This window comes from Myodes glareolus, chromosome 21, assembly GCF_982192425.1.
Source record: "Myodes glareolus chromosome 21, mMyoGla1.1, whole genome shotgun sequence".
Classification (NCBI taxonomy): domain Eukaryota; kingdom Metazoa; phylum Chordata; class Mammalia; order Rodentia; family Cricetidae; genus Myodes; species Myodes glareolus.
In genome coordinates, this window is record NC_142046.1 from 27,663,135 (window position 1) to 27,687,290 (window position 24,156).

Here is a 24,156-nt window from a genome sequence, read left to right on the forward strand (position 1 = left end):
AGGTAAATGATATAATGCCGTGGATCTTTTTCCAATATCATGGGCTATGTACTGTTTAAAAAGCAGTTGCTTTAGTGATCCCATTCTAGTTAAAAGTTCTTTTAATTTTTATTTATTTGTTTATTTATTTATTTTTGTGGACATGTGTATGCCCGAGTGCATGTATGTAGGCCACTCTCATGTAGTCCCTGCCTAGACAGGAAGAGAGCCTCCTATTGCCTAGGACAGGAGTTTCAAATAGATGCAAACCACCATGTGGTGCTGGGAATAGAGTCCCAGACTTCTACAAGAGCAGCCAGGGCTGTCAACCACCGAGCAATCCTCCAGGCCCAACAGTTAGTGTTTCTTAACTGAATAACCAATGTTTGCCTGTCCCACTGTTAGGAGAACAAACATTCTGCTTTTTTATGTGAATTCCCCCATAAATACCTCATAGATGAAAAACTCTTCCAAAAGTAAATAATCATAAAATATACCAAGGAAGCCTTCACAATTATCTTAACCAAAAAATAAATAAATGAGAGAAGTGAAGGAATATTTGAAAATAATAATTTTGTTATTGCCTTAAGAGAAAAGGAAAATCATTTTGCAAGAATTGTTTCTATCAAATAAGAACCCCAAACATAGATATAAGAAAATAGAACTAATTACCAAAAACAGAGAGAAACTAAAAATAACAGGTTAATGAAAAAAATGAGTGTGAAAATCATAAGTCTTTAGGGGATATTAAAATATAAAAACAATAACATTTCCATAACATAATAAAAATCATAAATACAAAAAATAAAAGTCATAAAACATGTACTGAAATGGGACCCTTTGTCAGCATAATCTCTTAATATTGGAACATAGTAAAATAACAAGGAATTCAAATAATCGTAATGTAATCAACCATCATTTTTATACCATGTACCAGTAAAAACACTCATAGCAACATGTCAGAATCTGAATGAATTTTTTTTTCAACATTAAAGATTAGTCACTAGAAAACCAATATAAACATCTAATTCAAGATGGTAGCCACATCAAAAAAAAAATCTGAGTTTCTCTCTCAAAAATCCTAATAAGAAGATGAAAAGGATATACTTGTTAAAAAAAAAAAAAGAACAGAAAGAAGGAAGGAAGGAAAGAAAGGAAGGAAAAGGGAGGGACCAAGAGAGGGAGGGAGACAAGAATTCCCCGCACAATAGAAAAAATGACAAGAGCAAAGAGCACACCACAAATAGATTCCAAGAAGACAGAAAGCAGATGAGATCGCACATGTGAAGACAACAAAGCAGAGGAAACATTATTGTGAGACAATATAAGTAGGTACAGTACTTTGCAGCGATAATCCTACACAATACACAATTCCTTACAGTGATATCCTACGGAATACACAATTCTTTACAGTGGCATCCTATAGAATGTCACAACTTTGAGTCAACATATACAATAAGCAGCAATTAGCAAAAGGTCAATAAATGATGAAGGAATACAAAACTCAACAAATTCAGTCCCTCCTTCTCAGCATCTTGACGGCACCGTGTCTGAACTACATCTATCCCACCTTAAGCTTCTTCTTCAGAAAAAAAAAAAGGAACAAGTTTCTAAAATCCCCTACGGCAACACCCAGGGATTTCTGCCAGTGGTAAACGCTGTTTTGAAACATAAAAAGTCAACTGGTGAGTAAGCAAATGATACTTCAGAGAATGTGGTTCTCTTCTGAGAAATCTTTGTAATCCTGTTCATTCCAGTCTGGTTTTTTAAAACAAAAGTGCAATGGCTTGGTCTCCTCAAGTTCCCAGTGTCTTCCTAGCAGGGCAAGCAAAAACCTCTGTCAGCCTTCACTCATGTTATTTACTGCAAAGAGGTAACTCTCAAAGTAATTTGTCCAAGCTCCACCAAAGCACAATGTGGGTACCTTGAAGACACCACTCATTTAAAACTCATACCAAGTCTGACTTTATTTCCAAAATGAGCGGTTCCCGATCCAGCAAGGATAATGCGGTCATGAAAAGGATGTCCAAAGCCACCAATTTACATTGGTTTGGTTTGGCACAACTTTCAAAGTTTTTGGAGTAAAAAGGGAATGACACGTGAGTAACTGCAATTGAGATAATGCTCCCGGGATTTTAAGCTTGCCGTTCTGCAGCCGTTCAGGGGAGACCTAACCAGCTTCAAGACGGTACCTACATAATTTATAATTACTAAACCTCACTGATAGGTTCCAGATTATGTTTTGAAAAATGCAATGCCCTCTTCTTTAGTATACACTTTGCCGTTTTCACTCTACTTACACAATTTACAACGTATGAGCGCGGGGGCGGGGCAGAACCTGCTCAGAGCGGGAGCCACTAAAGGTCGAGATTATTACAATTTGCAAGATGTATGATGTTGCTATCTCTGCATCTGAAGGACGGAGAAGCTGTGTCAGTAGATTCATGTTGCATCTAAACCCTTTACTCCGCGCTCTCTTACTTTCTGGTTGCTAACTGAAGCCACAAGACAGTTTCTCAGCTATGACTCAGTCACGCAACCACAGCAGTGGCTCAGGTCTGAATTACCCTCTCCATTTCCATCAGCAGCACACCCTGCCTTCGTCCCAAAAGAAAATAGGTTATTAAGGTAGAATAAAGCTGTTTTCTTTAAACACTGCCATACTTTCCAATTGTTCATTTGTAATATGTCCAATCTCTGCTACTCTTTCAAATGTTTTTGATTATTGAACATTTAAAAAAAATCTACAGAAACTTCGAAAAGACCAAAGCCATTGTTTCTTCTGTTGCAACTTCAATTTACACAAGAGAGAAACAAAGCTTGGGACTCCGAGGAACTGTTGCGGTTGAATATCATTCTACAGCACAAGACAACATAGACAGTCTAAATACTCCTAAAATAATAGTATGAGTCTTAGACAAAAAGTAAAAATATACTTGATTTTATAGTGTATTTTTAAAAGATGTATATCAAACAAGGCTTAAGGAAAGTTATGGTTCAGATTCTATTGTTTGGGATTTGCTTTGATTTATCTTTGACATGTCCTAAAATAGCAAAACAAACAAAGAAATAAATAAGTACAAAGTCAGTGTATTCATTTTTACCGATACAGATTGACTTTTCATCTTTAATAATTCTTTTAACTGAGACTACTTTGACTCTTTTAACGGTAAATTGAAACCCTCATTTACAGAATATAGGCTCACATTTTTTTCTAAAAGTATTTTTTCTCTGAATTCCTTTCAAACAACTGGTAACCTATAGAATAATCAGGGCACTTTTCATTTGGTTAAATTTTATTTTGGGAGACAAGGTGAAATTGCTTATCACTCTTCGTCTGAATGACACTGGGCTATATCTGAATCCCAGCTCTTCCAAAGCTGCCCCAACTTGCTGTCCTGAACTTCATTCTACAGACACTAGCGGACCACCAATGATGACTTCAGAGAATTCAAAATCACTATCTGCAGTTGTTTATATGTTCATAAGAGAAAGAAACATTTTGAAAAGAATACACAATCATGTACAAATTTTAACTTTTAAAATAAATCATATTGTTTTAGAGTTTTCAAATTAAGACAAAATACCAGCTACTATCAGATGAAGCAATAAGACAATTTAGTCATATTAGCCAAAATTTGGTCAGTAAATCATCCTAAATTAATCTTTTAACATTCAGACTTAAACGCATAAGTGTAAGGACATTCTGCAGTGAAAGCAGGGATCATATATTAGAAAAGTGTTAATTACGATTCTCACATTCAATATGTCAATTCTTCATTGTACTTTGGGCAAACACAATAGGTCCTCTTAAGTCAACAGATGTAGTTTGCACATTGAGAAGGAAAAAATTGTTTGATGTTTATAAAATGGACTACGTCGTGGGTGGTTCTACTATTTACAGATAGGTGTCTCACTTCATCCAGTTCTCCTGTATTCTGAGAAGTTCGTACTTCTCAGAAAGGAGAAGTGTCTCAGTAATGCATTGTTCATTAACTTACTCTACAACTCCCAACCCATAACAATTAGTACATTTGCTAATAGCAACTCTACTCCACTGCTATGGTCACGAGTTACTTTAGTTCATTACATAGAAGAGTTCAGGGCACTGGCAATAGTTGTTCTACGTTATGTCACTGATGCCTGTGACTCAAATTGCATTATTCTACTGTAAGCTAATGAAGAAATGTTTTGCACAACACAAAAAAATCCTAATTTAAAATGTGTAGAAGTATAGAAATGGCAAACCAGTAAAATGACATTTCGTGTCATTAAAGCTCTTTGTAGTGTCTTTGTTACAAAATATAATGAATTTCTTGCAACTTATTTAACATTTATTGTCATGAGTCACCATGATTAACAATGATTGACACCACATCCTTAGAGAGGATGCTGGGATAATGGCCCATGTACTTGGCCAGTAATCTCACCCAGGCTTATCTGTCTGAGAGCCTAGATACATGAGAGCCTGTATATTCCTAACATAAAAATTATAACATCAACATTTATTGGATGAATAAATAATGATATGAATATAATATGAATAATAAATAAATAGTACATGAATAAGTATCTCTTTATATTTTCTCATTTATTAATAATCCTAGAGACTTAGCTGTTAAAATGGCTAGATATGATAAGCAAATATGTCCAAAATCAAACAAGTGATTATCCAAGTTCCCTACAATATTTTGTTCCAAAACAATCTGAAACTCATAGAGCAATAGGCCAGGATTTTCCATATTTTCCTTTTATAATATAATATCTTATCATATGAACATGCTAGTCATACATTGACTGACCTTTCTACTCTGTAGCTCAAACATTAGACAAATACGTGCCATGTGACAATGATTGCAAGAGATGCAAAATGGGGCATGGTTGGGAATAGAGAGAGAGAAGGAGAAGGATGGGGGATAGAAGGAGAGCAACAAAATGAAAACAAGAGAGAAGAAAATCATTTTCATAAGTCTAATTATTTTATCTTTCCAATAAGGGAAGTTACACACACACACACACACACACACACACACACACGTTCTTTTTTTCCTTTTTTCTGCTTGTCTTGAGAATCATCTTAAATATGCCATGTGATTGCATGGGTTTTTGTGTTTGCTTTAATGAAAAAAAAAGTTGTATTTGACTCTGATTGTCTCAGAACTTTATGACAAAAATTGGGGGATTAAAATTTTGAGCATTGCTTTAGTTGAAGTCATAGGAATTTGTCTTCTTTGTAGAGAAGAGGTATTCGACAATCATGTACAATACACTTCATCGTTGTTTAATTTCTCAGTTTTTCTATGTGCTGATTTGAAATACGTTATTTTGTTTTCAGGCCTAGATGTTGATGGAATATATCGAGTTAGTGGCAATCTGGCAACAATACAGAAGTTAAAGTTTATTATCAACCAAGGTAAGTGATTTCTTTACTTCAAACATTTTTCAGAAGTCGCATCTCTAGTTGTGCTCAGACAGCTGTACACAATGAACAGATAGTAAAAATGTTTTGAGGGGGAATGACAAAATGCAGAAATTAAGGAATTATTGAACAATTACCAGAAAAATAAATAATTACCAGGTACCTGAAGAGTAGGAAGCCAAACTAATATCTCATGTAAAATCAACAATGCGTAGAATAAAGAAACGGGAAAAATAGGAAATAGAATAAATAGTAAACTAATGAAAAATAGCTCAGCTTTGAAAAACTGTCACTGGGTTATAAGAGGTTCCTGACATGTGTTGAGGAAGGGAACAACGACAAATGGTGGAAAACATAAGAACCCAAATCACAAATGCTCAAAAAGAAAACATGAACGGTGTGTACGTTGTTAATGAAATGCAAATCAGGAAACGAGATAAGGTTAACAGCCATTCAGGGAAAACATAATGGCACATCACTTTGGGTCCTTACCAGCAGATACAGACTCTCTGTACTGGCTGTTTTTTCCATACAAAATTCCACACACAAATATTTATAACTTTTTTCCTAATTGGAAAAGCTTGGAGATAGGGTCAGGATACTGCTCAGGAGTTAGATGTCTGCCTCACATGCACGATGTATGAGACCCTGGACCAGCCCCAGAAAGGGATGAATAAAAACTTAAAGGTAATAAGGTGTGTCTCAGAATGTGATTGGACTAAAATATGTGATAAATTCATATAATGGAATATTACTGTGATGGATAGAAACCACCTACTCAGCCATGAGTGGACTTGCGAGAACCTTAGATGTATATTGCTGAATGGATAAGGCCAAAAACTACACACGGAAAACTAGACAGCATTTCAGAAAAACTGTACAGATAGTGAAAGATTAGTGGTGACAAGGAATTTGAGAGAGAAGAGTGAGCACAGAATGTGAGAGCAGTTAAAGAATTTTGTGTGACATCAGCATTGTGCCTTTATGTTGTTATATATTAGCCAAACCCATAAAATATACAACACAGAGAATAAAGGCTAGCATAAACCACGGCTAGCGGTCAACAATAACATGTCAAACTCATTCGTTGTGACAAAGTTACTCCGTTAATACAAAGTGCTAACACTGGGGGACTCTCTGGGAGGGGTGAGGGAGCCCTTGTTAGCTGTATGTGCTGGTCAACTTTTCTAAGAGCCTGAAGCTACTCTTAGAAAGTCTATTAATGAAAAAATAAAACTAAGGACATAAGGGAATGAGAAATAGGAAGCCTAAATGACCTTGTGGTGACATTTAAGTAGTTTGTACATTTCCTAACCAGACAACTAGGTGTCTATCTTTTCTGTGTTCTCTTCACACTCTTGGTAACTGAATTTATAATAGTATACTCATATCTATCATCTAAAATTTCATCTATGACAAGACCCATTGGTCTTATTTTTAGAGAGAATGTAATCAACTATACACAGGAGCTTTATACCAAGAAGCATTAAAACATGAAGGTCTTGACCTCAAAAAATAGGGTAAAGGGGTTGGCACACCTGCCTCTTCCACAAATCTCCATGCGAGCTTGGGTTTGAATCTTTCTTGGGTTTCTAAAAGAGATAAATTTTGTTGTTTTAATTATGTGGTTTGTGTGGGCATGTGAATGTGAGAGCTCATGCCCACAGAAGCCAGAGGCACTGGATCTTCTTGGAGCTGGGGTTTATGGGCAGTTGTGAGCCACACCCAACGTGGATGCTGGGAACTGGACTCAGGCCTGGGCCAGTTCTTCTGCCTATTTTGCTGATGTTCTTGTTCATGAACCAGTGCTGGTCTCGAGGCATCCCCGTATTAATAATTGTGGAATAAGTATGTATGTGTGTGCTACCTATGTATTGTGTATCTATGTGTGGGTATGCCTCTCTATGTGTATGTGTTTCTGTGTGTATGTCTGTGTATGTGTGCATGTGCTTCTGTGTGTCTGGGGGGATGTTGTGTGTACATCCTCTATATGTTGGTTCCTGTGAGTACTGCAGGTAGAGGCATTAAAACTGGTAAAAATTAAACTGTTTCTCTATAAGTTCAGGTGGAAAACCTCTTATGTGTGTTGACTAGTTCTTTGACTAGTTGCCCCATAATTCTTCTTTCTGTGAATCTTTAGGGGTTCTGCTTATTGACTAATTTGGCAGAACACAGAACTCAACTTTACATTACTTCATGTAAGTCCCATTGGTCTGAGCCACAGTGTCCTTCTGCGGGTAAAAATTTGCATGAAATAGCTCAGTCTCATTTCTATTCTGTTTGTAAGCAGCTAAAATCATTCTTGTAAGATAGCTCATGCTGAAACCATATCCTGACTGGGATTCTAGACAGCTGGGCAACACATTTCTCCTACAAAGAAGAAATCTCAAAACAGAAGCCATGCTAGAAACAAACACTAGCTGTATTTCCTGCCTTTAAAAAATTATGCTCAGCAGTTTGTTAAAGAAAAAAAAACAATCTGCAATGAAAATATGAAATCTATCCATCTCATCTTTTACAATCCAGACTTGAGCATCCTCGGAGACGTTGTAACTGCTCGTGTTTCTGTGAATGTTGACAACGTAAAGCTGGACAGAGGCCTGAGTTGGTATCTGCTGGTATAAACTGTCAGCAAACAGTCGCCCTGTTTTACAGCACTCTGAGAACTGAACACAGTCAACACAAACGAGGCTGCACTGGGACCTTTGATACTGCGGACTCTGTGTCCTGGAGTCTCATAACTTCCATATTGAGGAGACAGAGAAATGGTCACAGTCTAGAGCACTTGTTTCTTTTCCAGAAGACCTACAGTCAATTCTTAGCACCCATGTAGAGGCTCACAACTATTTGGGTTATCCAGCATCCTCTTCTGACTTGTGTGGTACCAGAAGAAGTTTACATACACATAAATGTAGATAAAACACTCATACATATAAAATAAATTTAAAACCCTAAAATTTTATATATCTATTTAAAAATATATACATGTATCTGTATGTATATATACACACGTGTGTGTGTGTATATATATATATATATATATATATATATATATATATATATATATCACTCCTTCTCAAAATTTGATGATTGAAGCACATTTGAATTAGTGTTTGGATTGTGTGTGTGTGTGTGTGTGAGTGAGTGTGTGAATGAATGATAAAATAAAATGCTGATGACATGAATTTTCCATTAAAGTACGTAGAGCTATGCAAGCATCATACATTCATTTTAAAATTTCGTACAGGACATAGAAGAATTTGGTATCCTCTCATTCCATTATCATCTTTTATCCTCTCTGTGTTCACTTACATGATGGTTCTTTTTTTTAAAAGGTTCCAAATATATTATTTTTAAAAATGAATAAGCCTTATCCACTGTTAGACTACACAAATGAAAACTGATTTTGGAGATTTTCAAGAACAGTTGAATTGCAATTTCTGTGTTTCGCTGACTTTCTTGAATGCTATAATCATCAGCAATTCTAAATACACCAGTTGAATGATTCAATTTGTTTTGGTTTTCTGTTTGACTCACTAAACCAGAAAGAATTAGATACCCTTATTATACTTCCAGATCAGATGACACACACGTTAAATTCAAAGTGATCATTTTTGAAAAACATTTCCTAATTAAAATTAGTAATGCTGATAATAATTTTATTGTATAGGTAGCTACCATTTCACAATTTACTGTATCAGGCTGTGCACTGCATTCCCTACATATATATTTAATTTAATCTTTTCCTCAACCTTGTAGTGCAGATAGGTACAATGATTAAGCTTGTTGTTTTCAGTGAGGAAACTGAGTCTCAGTTGTCAAATGTCCCAGGATACGGGGCTAGAACTAGGTCTCAGATGTCTCAGACTCTAGTCTGTGCTGCTAACTACTACCAAGAAGCTACACCCCTCATGCACTGTTTCTTTATTACATCCTTCTTGCAAAAACAGAGAAGTGTCTTTTCATGCTGGATGTGCATTTGCATGTCCCTGTTTTCACTCTCCTTCTCAGCAATAGTTATTGGTGCTACTATTCAGTCTGGCTAAAACTATTCAGGAATGGGGATGTTTGGAAAAACATCACAGGAATGAGGAACCCTGGCACCTCAAATCTCTGTAGGGTTTATGATTCTGTGTTTGGATCAAGAAGCACTTTGCAGCCTTGCAGAAAGACATTACAGATTCTTGACTTACTAGGCTGTTGGTGTATTAGTGAGTGGTGCTCTGCCTTGTTTGTTGAATTTGGTGACAGCTTTCAGTGACATTTTGCTGATGCAACTCTTTTGGTCTATATGGGCATCCCCAAAGAAAACTGGTGCATGACCCTAGATGTCAACCTGTCATCAGCCTGTGTCATTGTGTTCATTCTTCTGTATGATCTGTGACCTCCTGGTGGCTTTGTAGCGTGGGTGCACATATGCAAAAGACAGGTTTCAACATGGAGGATGCTCTGTGGCTGTCTTAAGGACTTTTGACGGTGGGTCTTGGAAATCCCACCAGACTTCCTCGCATCAGCCCTCAGTCTCAGATGCCATCTGCACATATTGCCCCAAATCCAATCTTACATACATGTCTTCTGGGTTCACTCTTTCTATAAGAGACAGGAGAGGTTGGCATCCTCTCTGCAAATTACCACATCTGAAGCTGCCCGAAAACCTGAGCCAATAGGATAGCTATAAAGCTATGTGAAGGGAGAAGACGGGATTTTCAGGGCCAGTGCTTCTTGATACATAGTAACAGGTCACCCTTGAAAATGTTTGCCTGGAATTGCAGGGGATAACTCCTAGCCAGGATTTTAGAACTGATTTCCAGAGATAGAAATACAGATGAAAAACAACACGCTCACATTTTCAAAATATGTGCCTTACATAAATCCACATGGCTAAGAATCTTCTATGTACATGCACACGCGTTTGTTTGTTGTTTTTTAGGGGGAGAGAGTTTTTTTAATTTGTAATCTTGTGCTATCCCTATATTTATTCACAAAGATTTTATTGGCACAATAAGACATACTAGATGTTGGCTGAAAGGAATGCCTTTGCTTACTTTAAACTTGCTAATAATAGGTCACTGAAAATATACCATTAGAAAAGCAATCCTACCTAAACTACTTTTCTGCAGTCATATTCCTTAAAGCAAAGCAGAAGCTTTAGCAGCTGACCCTCTGCATCTCCGACCATTTGCAGTATCCAAATCGAATAAAGGAAAGGAAAAGTGGGAAAGAATGTGGACAGTTGGCGGTTTCCTCTGGAAAAGCCACTGGATGAAAGGGAAAAGGGTTTTGAAAAGGATTTTTAAGACTTCTAGTCGTGTTCTCATAAAATAGTCCCTGTGTCCGATCCGTTCATTTTTCTATTAAGTGAGTTTATGTTGCTCTCTTGTTATTTCTAAAATGAGCATTTCCTTAAGCCTACTTCATTTTCATTGGCAACCGCAGCATTAACAAAACAAACTGTGGTATTTGCTTTATCCTTTTGGGTAAGGTGAGTTTCTTTGTTTTGTTGTTCCTGTTGGTGGTGGGAGTGGTGGTGGTAGTGGTGTGTGTGCCGTTTTTTTAAGGTGCACCTTTGTGAGTTCCATGTGATGAGATTTTATTTTAACAATGATTTATTTTTCCCTTGAAGCTAGAAAGATCACTTGATCATAAAATGGGCAAACTCTAACATTGTTCAGGACTTTAGAAACTTTCCTAGACCTCATTTTTCAGCTCTACTGAATCTGAATGCTCAAAGACTATTGATGGTGAAACTCATATAGCTTGCTAGTTGCTTAAGGAATCTCATTGGCAGCAGTGACATTTTTTGACAAAGATGTCAAGACAATAAACTCTTCATATTTCTGAACACAGAGGTCAAAATTAACTATAATATCTAGTTATTACATTTTATCTTATATTCCAATCATAAGCTTAGGTGTCCTTTCCATTTCTCATGTACGAAAACTCTGGCCACTAAACTTAAAGCAAAATTATATGCTTATTGTGGGTTATATTATATAATTTACTACAAAACAAGTGATAAAAACTGATCCAAAAGGCAGGCAGTGGTAGTCGGGCAGTGGTGGTACATGTCTTTAATCCCAGCACTCAGGAGGCAGAGGCAGGCAGATCTTTGTGAGTTCGAGGTCAGCCTGGTCTACAAGAGTTAGTTCCAGGACAGGCTCCAAAACCTACAGAGAAACCCTGTCTGGGGTGGGGTGGAAAATGGCCTAAAGTTGTAATTGAAGCAATTAAAGGCAAAGGCAGTAAAGTGGGAAAGGCACACAAGATAAGAATACAATGATCTTCTTATCTTGATTCTGAGCTATTCTATAAGTCTAAAAGGATCTGTTCTGATCTCTTTGAATCTCATATTCTTCATTTCCAAAATAGAATCAATATTTTTAAAATGTGAGCAAATTAAAAACTGAGTCAGCCAACTGATAATTACTGTTTACTTTAATTATGATGACAAGAAGTTAGCCAAAATGAGTATTAGTTTTATTACTAAATATTAACAATCAAATATGGTTCTGCCATCTACATGATGGAATTTTCTTTGATGGTAATTAGATTTGTTTCCTAGAAAGAGAAATCCAATATGTGAGAGTTTTTGAGAGGCTTGATATCCAAAGTTTTATCACATTCCTAGCCAAATTCATGGACTTAGGAACTCCTGGACATAAAAGAGAAACTTAGTTTCCTTTCACAATGAATTTGTGATACAGGGAGTGGGCGGAGTCTATGGAAATTCTACAACTGAATTCAGTGTGGGTTTTCCGTGGACATTTGGTTACTGAATCCAGAAATTAAGTCAGAGTTATTTAACTGCCAACCCTCAAGAACCCCCTAGGAGATTTATAAACTGTCTCATCATCATCACAGGCCATCACCACCATCATAATTAGTAGGCAGCTCTTAAAACGCTCTCTAGAAAAGCAGACCAAGCCTCCTCCCGCGTTAGTTACACCGCGCGCACAGCATCCTTTCTCTCCATCCTGACTCCATCGCAGAAATGCACTGCTATCTGACAAGATCACTGCCAGATCAGCCGCTTAAACCAGTACAAATTGATTACCTCACAGTTTCTGTGAGTCAGAAGTCTGGGCACGGTTTCTCTGGGTGCTCTGCAGTCAAGGTGTTAGCCAGGAGTCGATTCTCATCTGGCAGCTTGCCTGGGGACAGGTTCGCATGGTCTTTGGCAAGCTTGAGTTTCTGGTGGGTTGTTGAACTGAAGGCCTCAGCTTGTCAGTGGCTACAGGCCTGGGGCCGCATGGACGTTTCTGTAGGCCAAGCACGAAATGGTAGCTTGAGTCATCAGAGGAGTATGGAAGAGAAAGATTAATAGCAACACAGAAACTAGAAGCCTGAGTAATGCAATCATAAAGTGCATGTCCCATTTCTTTTATGGCATTCTATTGGATAGAAAAAAGTGGCTGTCCTTACCTATACCCTGGGGGGAAGGATACACACAAGGCATGATGCCCATAAATGAAAAATAGCTGTTCTGGACATCTATGAGTTTCTTCTGTAAGAATCAAGTAAATGAACTTTCCAAAAATAAGGAATTGGGAGTCATTCATAGAAACTCTCATTTAAACTCAGGTTGATATTATAAATACATATTTAAAAAGAAGAGGGTTCATAGCCATATCTGGGAACCTCCATCACAATATCTGGCTAACTCTGTTTTGGCTGTCCAGGGAAATACAATTTATCTAGCCGTAAGGTATACAATATTGGAAATTTGAGAGAAGCAGAAATAAATCATTAACCACTTTTTTGTTAACTAGTTTTGTAACCCATGGGAACTTTCTCTTGGATTGTTAACTAATAGTATTCACTACCACTTATCTACTGAATCACTATATAATTTTACAATGCTATTAATGTAGTATATGTTCTGCTACCATGATGAAAATTGCTGACAGGCATCATTGCTGCAATCATGTCCCAATACTGTACACTCTGAGATGAATGAAAAGGAAATATGTCTTGCCTAATGGGTCTCTGACAAAACTAAAGAGTGAATGATATTAAAAAGTATAAAAGGATTAATTCAGTGCCAACAACAGCCAACCTTTAATTGAGAATCTACTAGATGGCATGTTCTCAAAGGCAAATGTATCTCTAGCCCTCATTGTTTGCATGAGAAACCTATATGTCAGAAGTTTAAAGTGCCTTCGTAAGGCTTCAGAGTCTATATACAGCAAGGACCCAAGATGATCCATTTGAAACTCACTATAAAGCATATGCTATCAGATTATTATATTCAATTTATCATCATAGACCCAAACCTGTTTTCTTCTTTGGGATACCAAAGAGTCAAACCTTACTCCTTCTCGTTGTAACTAATACTATTCTTTTACAAGGGAAATGCCTATCTGAAATGACTTTCCAGTAAAGTCTCTATCTGTCCGTGAGTTCATCAGGGGTAAAATCTTGATTCATCTGTGGGCGTTCAGCAGAGAAAGGCACCTGTTATTTTGAGGTCACTAAATAAAATTTTGTTCCTACGAAAGAAACTAAGCAAGCTATGATTTGTTAACACAGACCGACTTAACATCACACAAGTACCAAGTGAGTTCATTGGTTTTGTTTCTATTATTTCTCAACAATAAGAACAAGTCCTACAGCATCATCTGTTTCTGTTTTCTCCCCAGAGGCCTTTAAATTTGCATTTAGTTCCTCATGAGGAAAATAAACAAGGGACAGAAATAAACACTGGATAATCCCGAATCCCTATCTAACTTTACTAACACTAATTTAAGGGGCGACAACTGATTGTCCATCAGCACAGTATGCCATTAAGAGTTGAACATAGCAGATACAATGTCAGACGCAGATCCTGGCTTGCCATATTGACCTCCCATGTGCTGGGAATGATGAGTCAGCTGAATCAAGAGCAATTGACTTGCATTGCTCCTGTTAGCTAACCCTGGCATCCTGATTTTTGAATGTCTTGTTTTTGTTTTCGTACAGGAAATCTCCATTGTTAGTAATCACAGCTTTAATGACCCACATGTATTTATACACCATCTCTCTTCAAGGTGCCCCACATCCTTTAATAACATTTCCTGACAAATGTCTGCTATAGAAAGAAGCACCCTCCCCTTCAACGCTGTTTCAGAAATGGAAAACAGTGGCAGGGTCAGCTAGAGCTGCTTTCATGCACAATCCAAGGATTTGTCCAAAGTTTGCAGGTTGCAGGGCTCAAACCAAGATATGGACAAAGGGCTGAATGATAGAGACACTTTTAACATAAAAGTCCATTCTCCTTTATGCTCTCATTGGCAGTGAGCACCATGGAGGAGGGGTGACAGGGAAGTCACTCAGTTTTCCTCTACGTTAGGAGTCCAATGTAGCATGAAGGCCTGCATATATTTTTAACACACTGTAAACAATTTAGAGGTTTTCTTCAACTTTGAATCTTTCTTTTACTATATATCTCTCTTTTTCTGACTACAGGAGTCTTTAAGGAGAGGATGAAAGCCGTGGCTTTGACGGCTAGATCCAGCCCATTCCTTAGCTTTCCAGCCTCGTGACTGAGGTACGGGCTGCAGCCATTTTTTTTGCCACAACTCTATGGCGTTTCAAGGTCCTTGCCAGCAAGCAAGCTGCAGCATTCTACCGCCCATCTACACTAAAGTCCAAGAACAAATATATTTGTGTAAAACTGAGAGGCGAGGTCTCTGAATTGGGTGTTTATATCATCCCCTTGAAACGCACTTGAAGAGTTCCTACCAATGCAAGACATTATGTAGGATGCTGCAAATCCATCAATAAATGGCACAAGTAACATTCCCTAGATCATAGAACCTCTATGTCTGTGAACATTCTAATCTGCTGTGTAGGAAGATAGGAATAAAATAGAAACTACCAGGCTCAGGGGCCTGCAAAATTCTGGCCCTTTCTTCTCCTTAAAAAGCAGCAGGGATTTGTGCTTTTCTACTAGTTTACTACCTTTTCTTTTACTCTGGTCCAGATTGCTTCTCTTTGTGTGTTTTCAACCTTTTCTGCCACATTTCTTCCTGAGTGCACCACTCTTTTTCTTACTATTATCCCTGCTTATTTTTTATCATATTCTGGCCACTGTAAGAAGCTAGATCATTCCTTGCTCTGTGCTTAGACTGTTAGAAGTGTGTTTTCCTTCAGCCTTTGGGGTTTACAAGTGTGTATATTATTATATTGCAACTGCATATCTGTCCTTCTGAGCAAGAGGTATGCCATCATGGGTTTTGCCTACAGACAAACTCACCTTATGATTTTTGGGATACATCTCCACAGGAAGTGACTACTACTGCTGCTATATTCCCATAGTGCTTTGCAACTGTGGATCAGTGCTGAATGTGGTCTGCTCTATATTCCCTCTGTCTCTCTCACAGTTGTCTGGGTGATGATCCCCATTATGTTCCATGCTTGTTGTAAGCCCTCAATAAAATTATGCTGCCTGGTTTCTGCTTGCCAAAGTGCATGCCCTTCTGTTTCTACCAGAAAACTATCTGGACTAAAAGTGGGATCAATCACCTCCCAAAACATAGAAGTATCAAGTGTGGTTCCTGGGCTTCGAGTTGCCACATCCTGAGCCCCTGAAAAGGCCATGACTGTATATCTTAATGAGCTCACTTTGCCCATCCTCAAACCACATGTATCCAGTTTTAGATTTCTTCCTTCCTTCCTTCCTTTCTTTCTTTCTTTCATTTATTTTTTGTTGTTGTTGTTGTTTGTTTGTTTTTTCAAGACAGGTTTCTCTGTAGCTTTGGAGCCTGTCCTGGAACTAGCTCTTGTAGACCAGGCTGGCCTCGAACTCAGAGTGATCTGCCTGCCTCTGCCTCCCAAGTGCTGGGACTAAAGGCATGCATCACCACCGCCCGGCTTAGATTTCTTTTGCCTATTCCTTTGACCTTACCCGCTACTCAACATTAGCATAAAGAGATTCCCCCCCACTCCCAACGTCTGTCAAAGTTTGTCCAAGGTGATTATTTTGGTTAGAACTGTCAACTTGAACAACCTACAATTCTGTGGGAAGAGATTCTCAGTTGAGAGCAAGACCGTAGGTGATTGTCTTGTTATTGATGTAGGAGAGCCCAGAGGACTGTGGGCAGAAGCACTCCCTAGCAAATGGTACTAAATTATAAAAGAAAGCTTCCTAAGCGTGTCTACCTTCTACCCAGTAAGCCACACCTCCCCCCACCACTTCTTTGGTTGTGAAGTCAGTTCCTTGGTATGAGGTAATGCTGCACGGAAGAGTAAGTAGGATGGCCTTCAAGTTTTCCCTCAGTGATGAACTGTCACCTGAAATTATAAGCGAAATAAACACTTTTGACTCTAATTCCTTTTTTTTGTTGTTGTTTTGTTTGTTTTTTTGTTTGGTTTTTCTTTTGGGGGGTTGAGGGTATTTGTTCAGCAACAGTATTGAAACTAGAACAGACTAAATAAAAAGAAAAGATCATATTCTTTCCTGTTTCTAGGAAGCGATGAGGATTTTAGGTCATCATGAATGGTATTTTTGACAAATAAGATTAACTCAGTTCATAGCCCAGCATTTCCAGAGCCATCTTTCCTGAAATTGTGCTTCTAGTCCTCAGACTAGCCTGTCTCTCTTGTGTCTATTGATTCTTACTTCTGGATAAATACAGCTCACTTGAATTCTATGTCAACGTGTAATTTCTGCCAGTATTGCCCTTGCTGCTAATCTAGTAGTCTAAAAAGCATCCCTCCGTCTTGAAAACTTAACATGCAACAAACTATAACCAAAAGACAAAAGGCCAAAGAGAAACTTTATGGCACTTTAAGCTCAGCAGGACATACCTGCTTGGAAGAGTTCACACCTGCAAATGATGCAGGTAGAAACTGCTTTAAAAAAAATTTATCTGTTTTTCCACTTACATCACCCTGTGTTTGTGGAAGAAAAAGTGGTCAAGTATTGGTCATTTGGATAGATGACAAAGGGAAGTGCTGGCTACAGTCTAGCTTCTTGGCATGAAAGTCTACCACCGCTATTGATGAACTTTCCAAATATAAATTTTCATGCTTACTCCAAAAGAAAAGCACCTTAAAGTAAAACTACTCCATTCTTACCGGCTAAAACAATGTGTTCCCATCCTTTACAAGATGGTTGGGCGGGTTTTTAAATGGTTTAAAGTTTCAAGGACTTTTTCTCCTTTGTTTATTCTTCTGGAGAAAAGGAATCTGCAAAATCGCATTCCTTAATGGCCCCTCTGCCAGAGAATAGAAGGACCCCAAACATGTTCCACTGTAGGAAAATCAAAAATAACGCGGAAACTCCAAATATGTTAGCCTATTGAGAATATTTATTAACTAAATAATTTAATAATGAAGAAAATGCCTACTTGATTAATTGTTACAGAGTAAAAATTACAATAAAACTGTCTTGATCAGTGCTTTGCAGAAGCGCCATTACTGTCTGTGCGGTTGTTTAACAAGGATTTAATTGGAAAGATAAGTGAATGCACATTTAAAAGTATTGTTAATTTGCTTTATAATCACCCCATCCTTCACAGTATTGACAGCACAAGGCACAAACCCCTTTCTGTTTAACAAGTATTATTTTCCATATGTGCACAATAAATTCTGAAACAGTAATTGGAAATGTTATGAGTTCTAACATACCTAGTGCTGTGGGTTTGAGGTATACTTTCTTTACAAAAGATAACCCACTTTTAATTCTTGAAAACGAGTGATAAACCTTTAACCCTTGTATCCCATCCAGAATAGATCAGAATCCACTTCATTCATTTCTTTTAAAAGAAAAAAATTCAATCTTGTATTTTTTTTTTGTCTAATAACATTAAGATTGAAAAGAGGGGAAATCAGATTATTTTGAGTCAATAACTGTATTACATATTACTTTCTTCAAGATTCTTAGAAACATGGAAGAGAATGTAACCATGGTGTTTTATAGACTGGGGCCACAATAAAACCACCTGGATCTGACAGTCGTTGCATTTAAACCTATTGAAGGCAACAAGAAAGCTGTGAAGAGTATCCTTGGATGGGGCCTACCCCTGCAGCCACACAGATGAACAGGGGACCACCCTTCTGAGAATCTAATCAGCATGACTTACAAATTATTCCTGAGCTTTCTAAGTTATAAGGAATTCAAAATGCCTGACTTGAACTTTACCTTAGAAGCTGGTCATTTATCTCATCCAGCGGAGAAAAAAAAATTAGAAATGTCTAGCGTATTGGCTGACCATGAATGCATCCTAATCGCCAGGCATAATTTCAAAGAGAAAGAGGAAGCAAGTGTGAGGCTTGTCTTGAAAATGGTGAGTTACAGTGGAAGGCTTTCTTCCATGGTCACCTTCTCAGCTCCCAGTTACGACAAGTGGGTGTGACCTTTTTAGGTCAAGAACTATGGGAACATTGCTTACTGCCCTCTTCAACTACGGCTGTCTCTTATTAGAACTGGTGGAATTTCTTACTTTTCTTTAAACAGCTTTGGTGGCGGTTGTTGTTGTTTTGTTTTATTTCTGTAGATAGGAATCATTTCAACTGTCAAAGCTTAGAAATTCTGAATGTTTCATTAGAATACTTTTCCATAATAAATGCCTTGCTCTCTGATAAAACAAGCATATCTTTAGTTTGGCTACGCCTGTGAGATTTACCAACAAACGAGAAATTCCAACCATTAATAGCAACCCACGTGTCACAGAGTCCTTTCTTCATTTCGACATGTGACTTGTGTATTTTGACTTCTTTAGTCAGAATCCTCACATGCTGGGGTTTTGTTCCCCAAGTGCAGTGAAAAGCATGCTATATATATGTACAAATATCCTGCAAATATTACTTTTATTTCTTCTTGGAATTTCTCTTTTGAGGTACGAGTTTTACAACCATTTGTCTTGGGTGAAAATGTGTTTGGGCCCAAGTGCTTTCCATGTCCATTTCAACTAGCCAGAGCTGAGATGGTCAATAACGAAGTGTCCAGCCGTCCTTTCATTAACCGAAATGAAGAAAATGTAATGTCTGCTAAGAGAACCAGGATGCTGAGAAGGGGGAGACTATATGTCTCTGTGCCTTCCTGTATATGAGGGAGCCACGGGGTGCAGGAAAGAGATGAGGCTTTTTATGCTCCGGTAGGGGGAGCATTCTTTTCCCTACTGTATGAACAGCATGGTGCATGTGTTTAAATATGCCATCCAGAAATGCAGACTTTTCATTTTCATTTTGCAAGTGGGAAATTTCACTATGTGATGGGCACATTACTCTTCTTAGCGACACATTTTGTGCAAACTCATTTGGGAAAGAATAGGAAATTTAGAATACTGCCTTCATATTTCTTCTGGAAATGTTAGCCTGAATCCATTATTTCCAAACCTGATGAGGATTACAGTTCATTTGTATTTCACAGCAACCCATATTGTATTCTGTTTTGTGAAGTAAATAAGAGATGATGCTGTTCTAATGGTGCTTGGGATTTGCTTTCCATATGAATAGTTTTATTTGGGGGGCAAGAGGAAAGGAAAAGGAAGCTAAGACTAAAATAGATGATTTAGCCTTCACTAGATGGAGTGTGTTATTCTGACAAAGAAATGCCCTGAATTATTTTTATAGATAATTTAAACTGGAGGAGGTGGGATTAAAAACTTACTTAGGTCACTGAGCATATACATATTCAAGTGACATTATATAAAGCGCTGTTCGGTAACACCCGAATCTATCTCTATTTAACTTCATTTAAAATACTTGCGGACTAATTTGATGGCCGAGTAGGTGGGTGCTCTGAGCCATCAAAAGGCATTTTCTTCGACATGATCCCCACCTGTTCCATTGTGCGTAACACAATTGGAACTCAGGTTGGTTTGCTCAAGTCAGAAGGGCAAATGCTTTCATCTTTTATAGCAAAGATGTGTTTATTGTGACCGATTAGGAAGTTGTGTTATGAAGGACACTGCAGTGGTGTCATAAGTAAGTGGGGAAGAGTTTTGTGATTTACTCAGGGCATGGACATTGCCTTTTTAAAGAGAAGCAAGTTCTAGAGAGGCACAATGCATATGATACACAGTTTCTATTTCTGCACTGCAGTGCTAAATTAATAAAAACCGACTCTTCCATGTCAGCTGCTGTGCGAAGCTCACTCCTTGTGAAAGCAAGAACCCATGTCTTCTTATCAGCCTGGAGAGCATGCAAGCTAGACAGGAAACCGTCAGGGGAAGATGACAAACAAGAGGTGTTTTGGAAGAGTCAGAAGAGGTAAAGGTCTTGTGACGAAGAATGAAGAATTCAGAAGTACTGAGAACTTTAGGGGAAAAATAAAAAGCCTTGATTTTAGCAAGGAGTTGGAAGAGGAAGTCATATCTTACTTCACCATTGCACCAGAGCCAAGTCTGTTTTACCCACTAACAGAATCTGTCTTTGGCATTAGGTATATAACTAGACTATTTTGGTCGAGTCCCATTCATTATGCAAATCACATATTTGGTTCATTCTCATCGGCATAAAAAATTGTGAAAATAATTTTCCATAGGAAAAAAATTCCCTGTCCCTTAATGACTTTGGCTGATAATCACCAACATTATTTTTCTATCGATAAAGTTCTCCTCAAACTAGCACTAGAACTAAACTTCCTAAAGGGGAGAATTTTTAGAAATCATCTGTGATAGGAAAAAAAAAATCTCAAATCACAGTCTTCGGGAAGTTTCTTTTACACATTATTCTCACTTATTTTGGACATAATCTGATGAACTTTGTGGGACAACCACTTACTTTCAACACTCTCTTAGCCTAAAAATAATACATGTCAATGGGGAAGAAAAAGAAATATTGACTTTTTAATGTATGTGTCGGGTCTTCCGATCTTCAAAAATTCTAAAGCTAAAGCATCAGCACAATGAGAGAGGCAAAATAATAAATAGATGTACAAATGATTATTTAGAATATTTCATGGGCTGCAAAGCTAATATCAGCTTAAGCTAAAATGAAAAAGAATATGCTTTTGTTTATTACCTGGAAAATTAAGGACAATGACCAACTTTCAGTACAACTAACCTCTAGTTTGAAAAGCATCATTCAAACGTTAACTCTGTCTTTCACCACTTCTTATCTCCACACTGGGTCTGTTCTCAATGTTAAATGATGGAAAAAGGACCAGCTGCAGGTCTGAGTCAAACTCCCTGTTTCTAGTTCACCCCAAATCTCTTTCCCCCAAACACTTGACTATATTACCCAAATAGGGTCACTAGTTAACTCCGGAATCAACCGCTATGGCTAAGTAGACGGCCTTTTCCAAGGTACCAAGGTCCACACCTACTGACTGAGGTCCCAGCCTATCTTGGCACATTCATGGGATGGAATAAGTGGTGTTTACCCAGAGGCACACAGTATCCCAGCAACAAGAGGTTTCTCCACAGCTGATCTTTCACAGTTTGTGGATGAGTATCACACAGGAGGGACTGATTGTGGATGAATGCCACACAGGAGGGATTGACAAACGAGAGATGAGGCACCCTGAAGCAACTCTTTTACATGCAAACAGTTTATCAAATGCTTAAAAGTCACCAAACAAATTTTGCAAGTTTTGGAAAAATTTTAAAGATGCAGTAAAATTGCTTGAGATTTGATATACTCGTACCTTGCTATATTGATTTGTTCAGGAAAGGAATAATTATGTCTAAGTTACACTGGCTAACTTCATCAGACACTCAAATATGGACCCTCCCGTGTCCTGACACATCTATTATTATGTAATATTTGAAGTGCTTTTTGGAAAAAAATCCACCTGCTTTCAGTCTTCAGCAATCACCAATTATACCAACATATGATGGCATATGAATATCAATAGCCCAAGATATAGAGAATTACAACTGAGAACTTGAAATAAGAGACACTTAGCATTGGACCAAAATGGTAAATGTTGAGGAATCTGAATAATGAAGTAGAATTGTGTAATTGAAAATATGGTTAACAGAGACAGTCGAGCAATTCAGCACTAGTATTGAGATCCTGGGTAAATACTGACTCTCCTTACAAACCTGTGATAACCTGGACATAAATAAGCACCAGTTTTTGGTCAATGTTTTGGTTGATTTGTCCTGAGATTTGTTTAGAAAAAAAAAATGAGCCTTCATAAAAGAAGAAAAAAACTGTTTGCTCTTTTAGTTATATCAGAGACACATGACAAAGCATTCAAATACAGTGCAAATAATTGCAAACTGATGTATCCAACTGTTTAAAAATTGAGTAAATAATTTAGCTTTCACACATGGGCAACCCTTGCTTAAAAACTACAAATCAGAGTTCTCCTGTTCGAATCTATTTTATTTTGTTAATAGATGAGCTAATATGATAAGCATTTAATTGTATAATATATTATTAGCCATTTTCTTTGGCATACCATTAACTTTAAATAGTATTAATATTTAACATTTTATAATACACACTACAAAGTTCTTATTTTTCCAGCTGAACAGAAAATGTGCATTGATAGTAAATCTCTTTAAAGTGTGTTTTAAGAGGCCCAGCATTTGAAACTTGTCCCATTTATACTGTTTGATCAGAAATACTCAAAATGCTACAGCATAATAAAGCAAATGGTAGAAGATGCCAACAATGCCAAAGTTGTATTATGATTTTGTATTCAAGTAAAATGCATTGTGTAATTAGACAAAATTGCATATTTAAACGTTTGAGAGAGCATTTAAAATGTGAGAGTAGTCATCTAAGTGTATCAACTTCTCAAAGATGGGTAAGTCAGAGGATATAAAGTAATAATTGCTATTTTTTATTATATGGGACTATAAAGCAAGCACAGGATTTTCAGATGAAATACACAGTTATCTCACGCTTGTGGGGACAATATTGGGCAGATATAGATCTATATGAATTTGACCAACCAGCTTTCTTTACTTTAGAAAACATCGGTAAATATCATCAGTATTTAGTGTGTGGTGGGCAGCTGAGCATCCTCAGTTTTTACATAGATCGATGTGATGTTCTTTGCTCCATGGACATGGATTGTGTTCTTAGTGCCAACCAGCATTCACAGAGAGGCACGCCTTTGTCATAGGCAGAGCCAGATCAGAAAGAATAAAAGGAGTGCTCCCACCTATACCAATTTTCATGGCAATCTTCCAACGGTATTCCAAACTACTTTAAAGCGGCCACATTTTTAGCTGGGGGGGGGGCAATATGAAGAAGTCGGGGCTTCAGTAAAAAATGAACTGTCATTCCTTATTAATAAAAATGTCAATGGTACACTTATAAGTGAGCAAGAATGAAATCTGATCTTTTTTTTAACTCTTTCCCATATAAAACTTTTCCTTCACTATTAATGATTGAATATCATTCCTATTAAAAAAAGAACACCATGAGATGACCAAATGTCTTGATTTCTAACTCTACCTGAATTTTCAATGATCTGAACACATGATCAGATGAGGCCTATGGAATATCATAAAGTTAGAAGAAAAATCCACTCGGTTTGTGGGTGCTCCTTATGAATTTAGCTGTGACTTAATTAGGGGACTACTGGGTGACGAGGTGAAAGAAGTTGTTTTGGTTGATTATTCAATAAGTCAGTTCTGTCAGAGATCAACCCATTTCAACACAGTAAATTAAAAAAAAAGACATAATTTATCTAAAAGATTGCCTACGAGTTAGTACCAAGGCAAGTGAATTTCTCTGGAGATCATCATGGTCCCGAGACACATACAACACTCAGCTATTTTCAATCCACAGCTGGCATGAAGTTTTGCATGCCTAAAATGAATGTCAGTATGATAGGAAGAAATCAATAAGCTTGCTCTACACTGTGATCC

At 37.5% G+C, this 24,156-nt stretch overlaps 1 protein-coding gene across 4 annotated transcripts in view; it reads left to right on the forward strand.

The window, feature by feature from the left end:
* Arhgap15 (Rho GTPase activating protein 15) overlaps positions 1-24,156 on the forward strand; it is a 597,306-nt gene that overhangs the window by 399,916 nt on the left and 173,234 nt on the right. For all 4 annotated transcript variants that reach the window (XM_048426324.3, XM_085681198.2, XM_048426325.3 and 1 more), the window contains one exon: positions 5,315-5,392. In XM_048426324.3, coding sequence (XP_048282281.2) covers positions 5,315-5,392 — 78 coding nt within the window. The remainder of the gene's footprint in view (positions 1-5,314; positions 5,393-24,156) is intronic.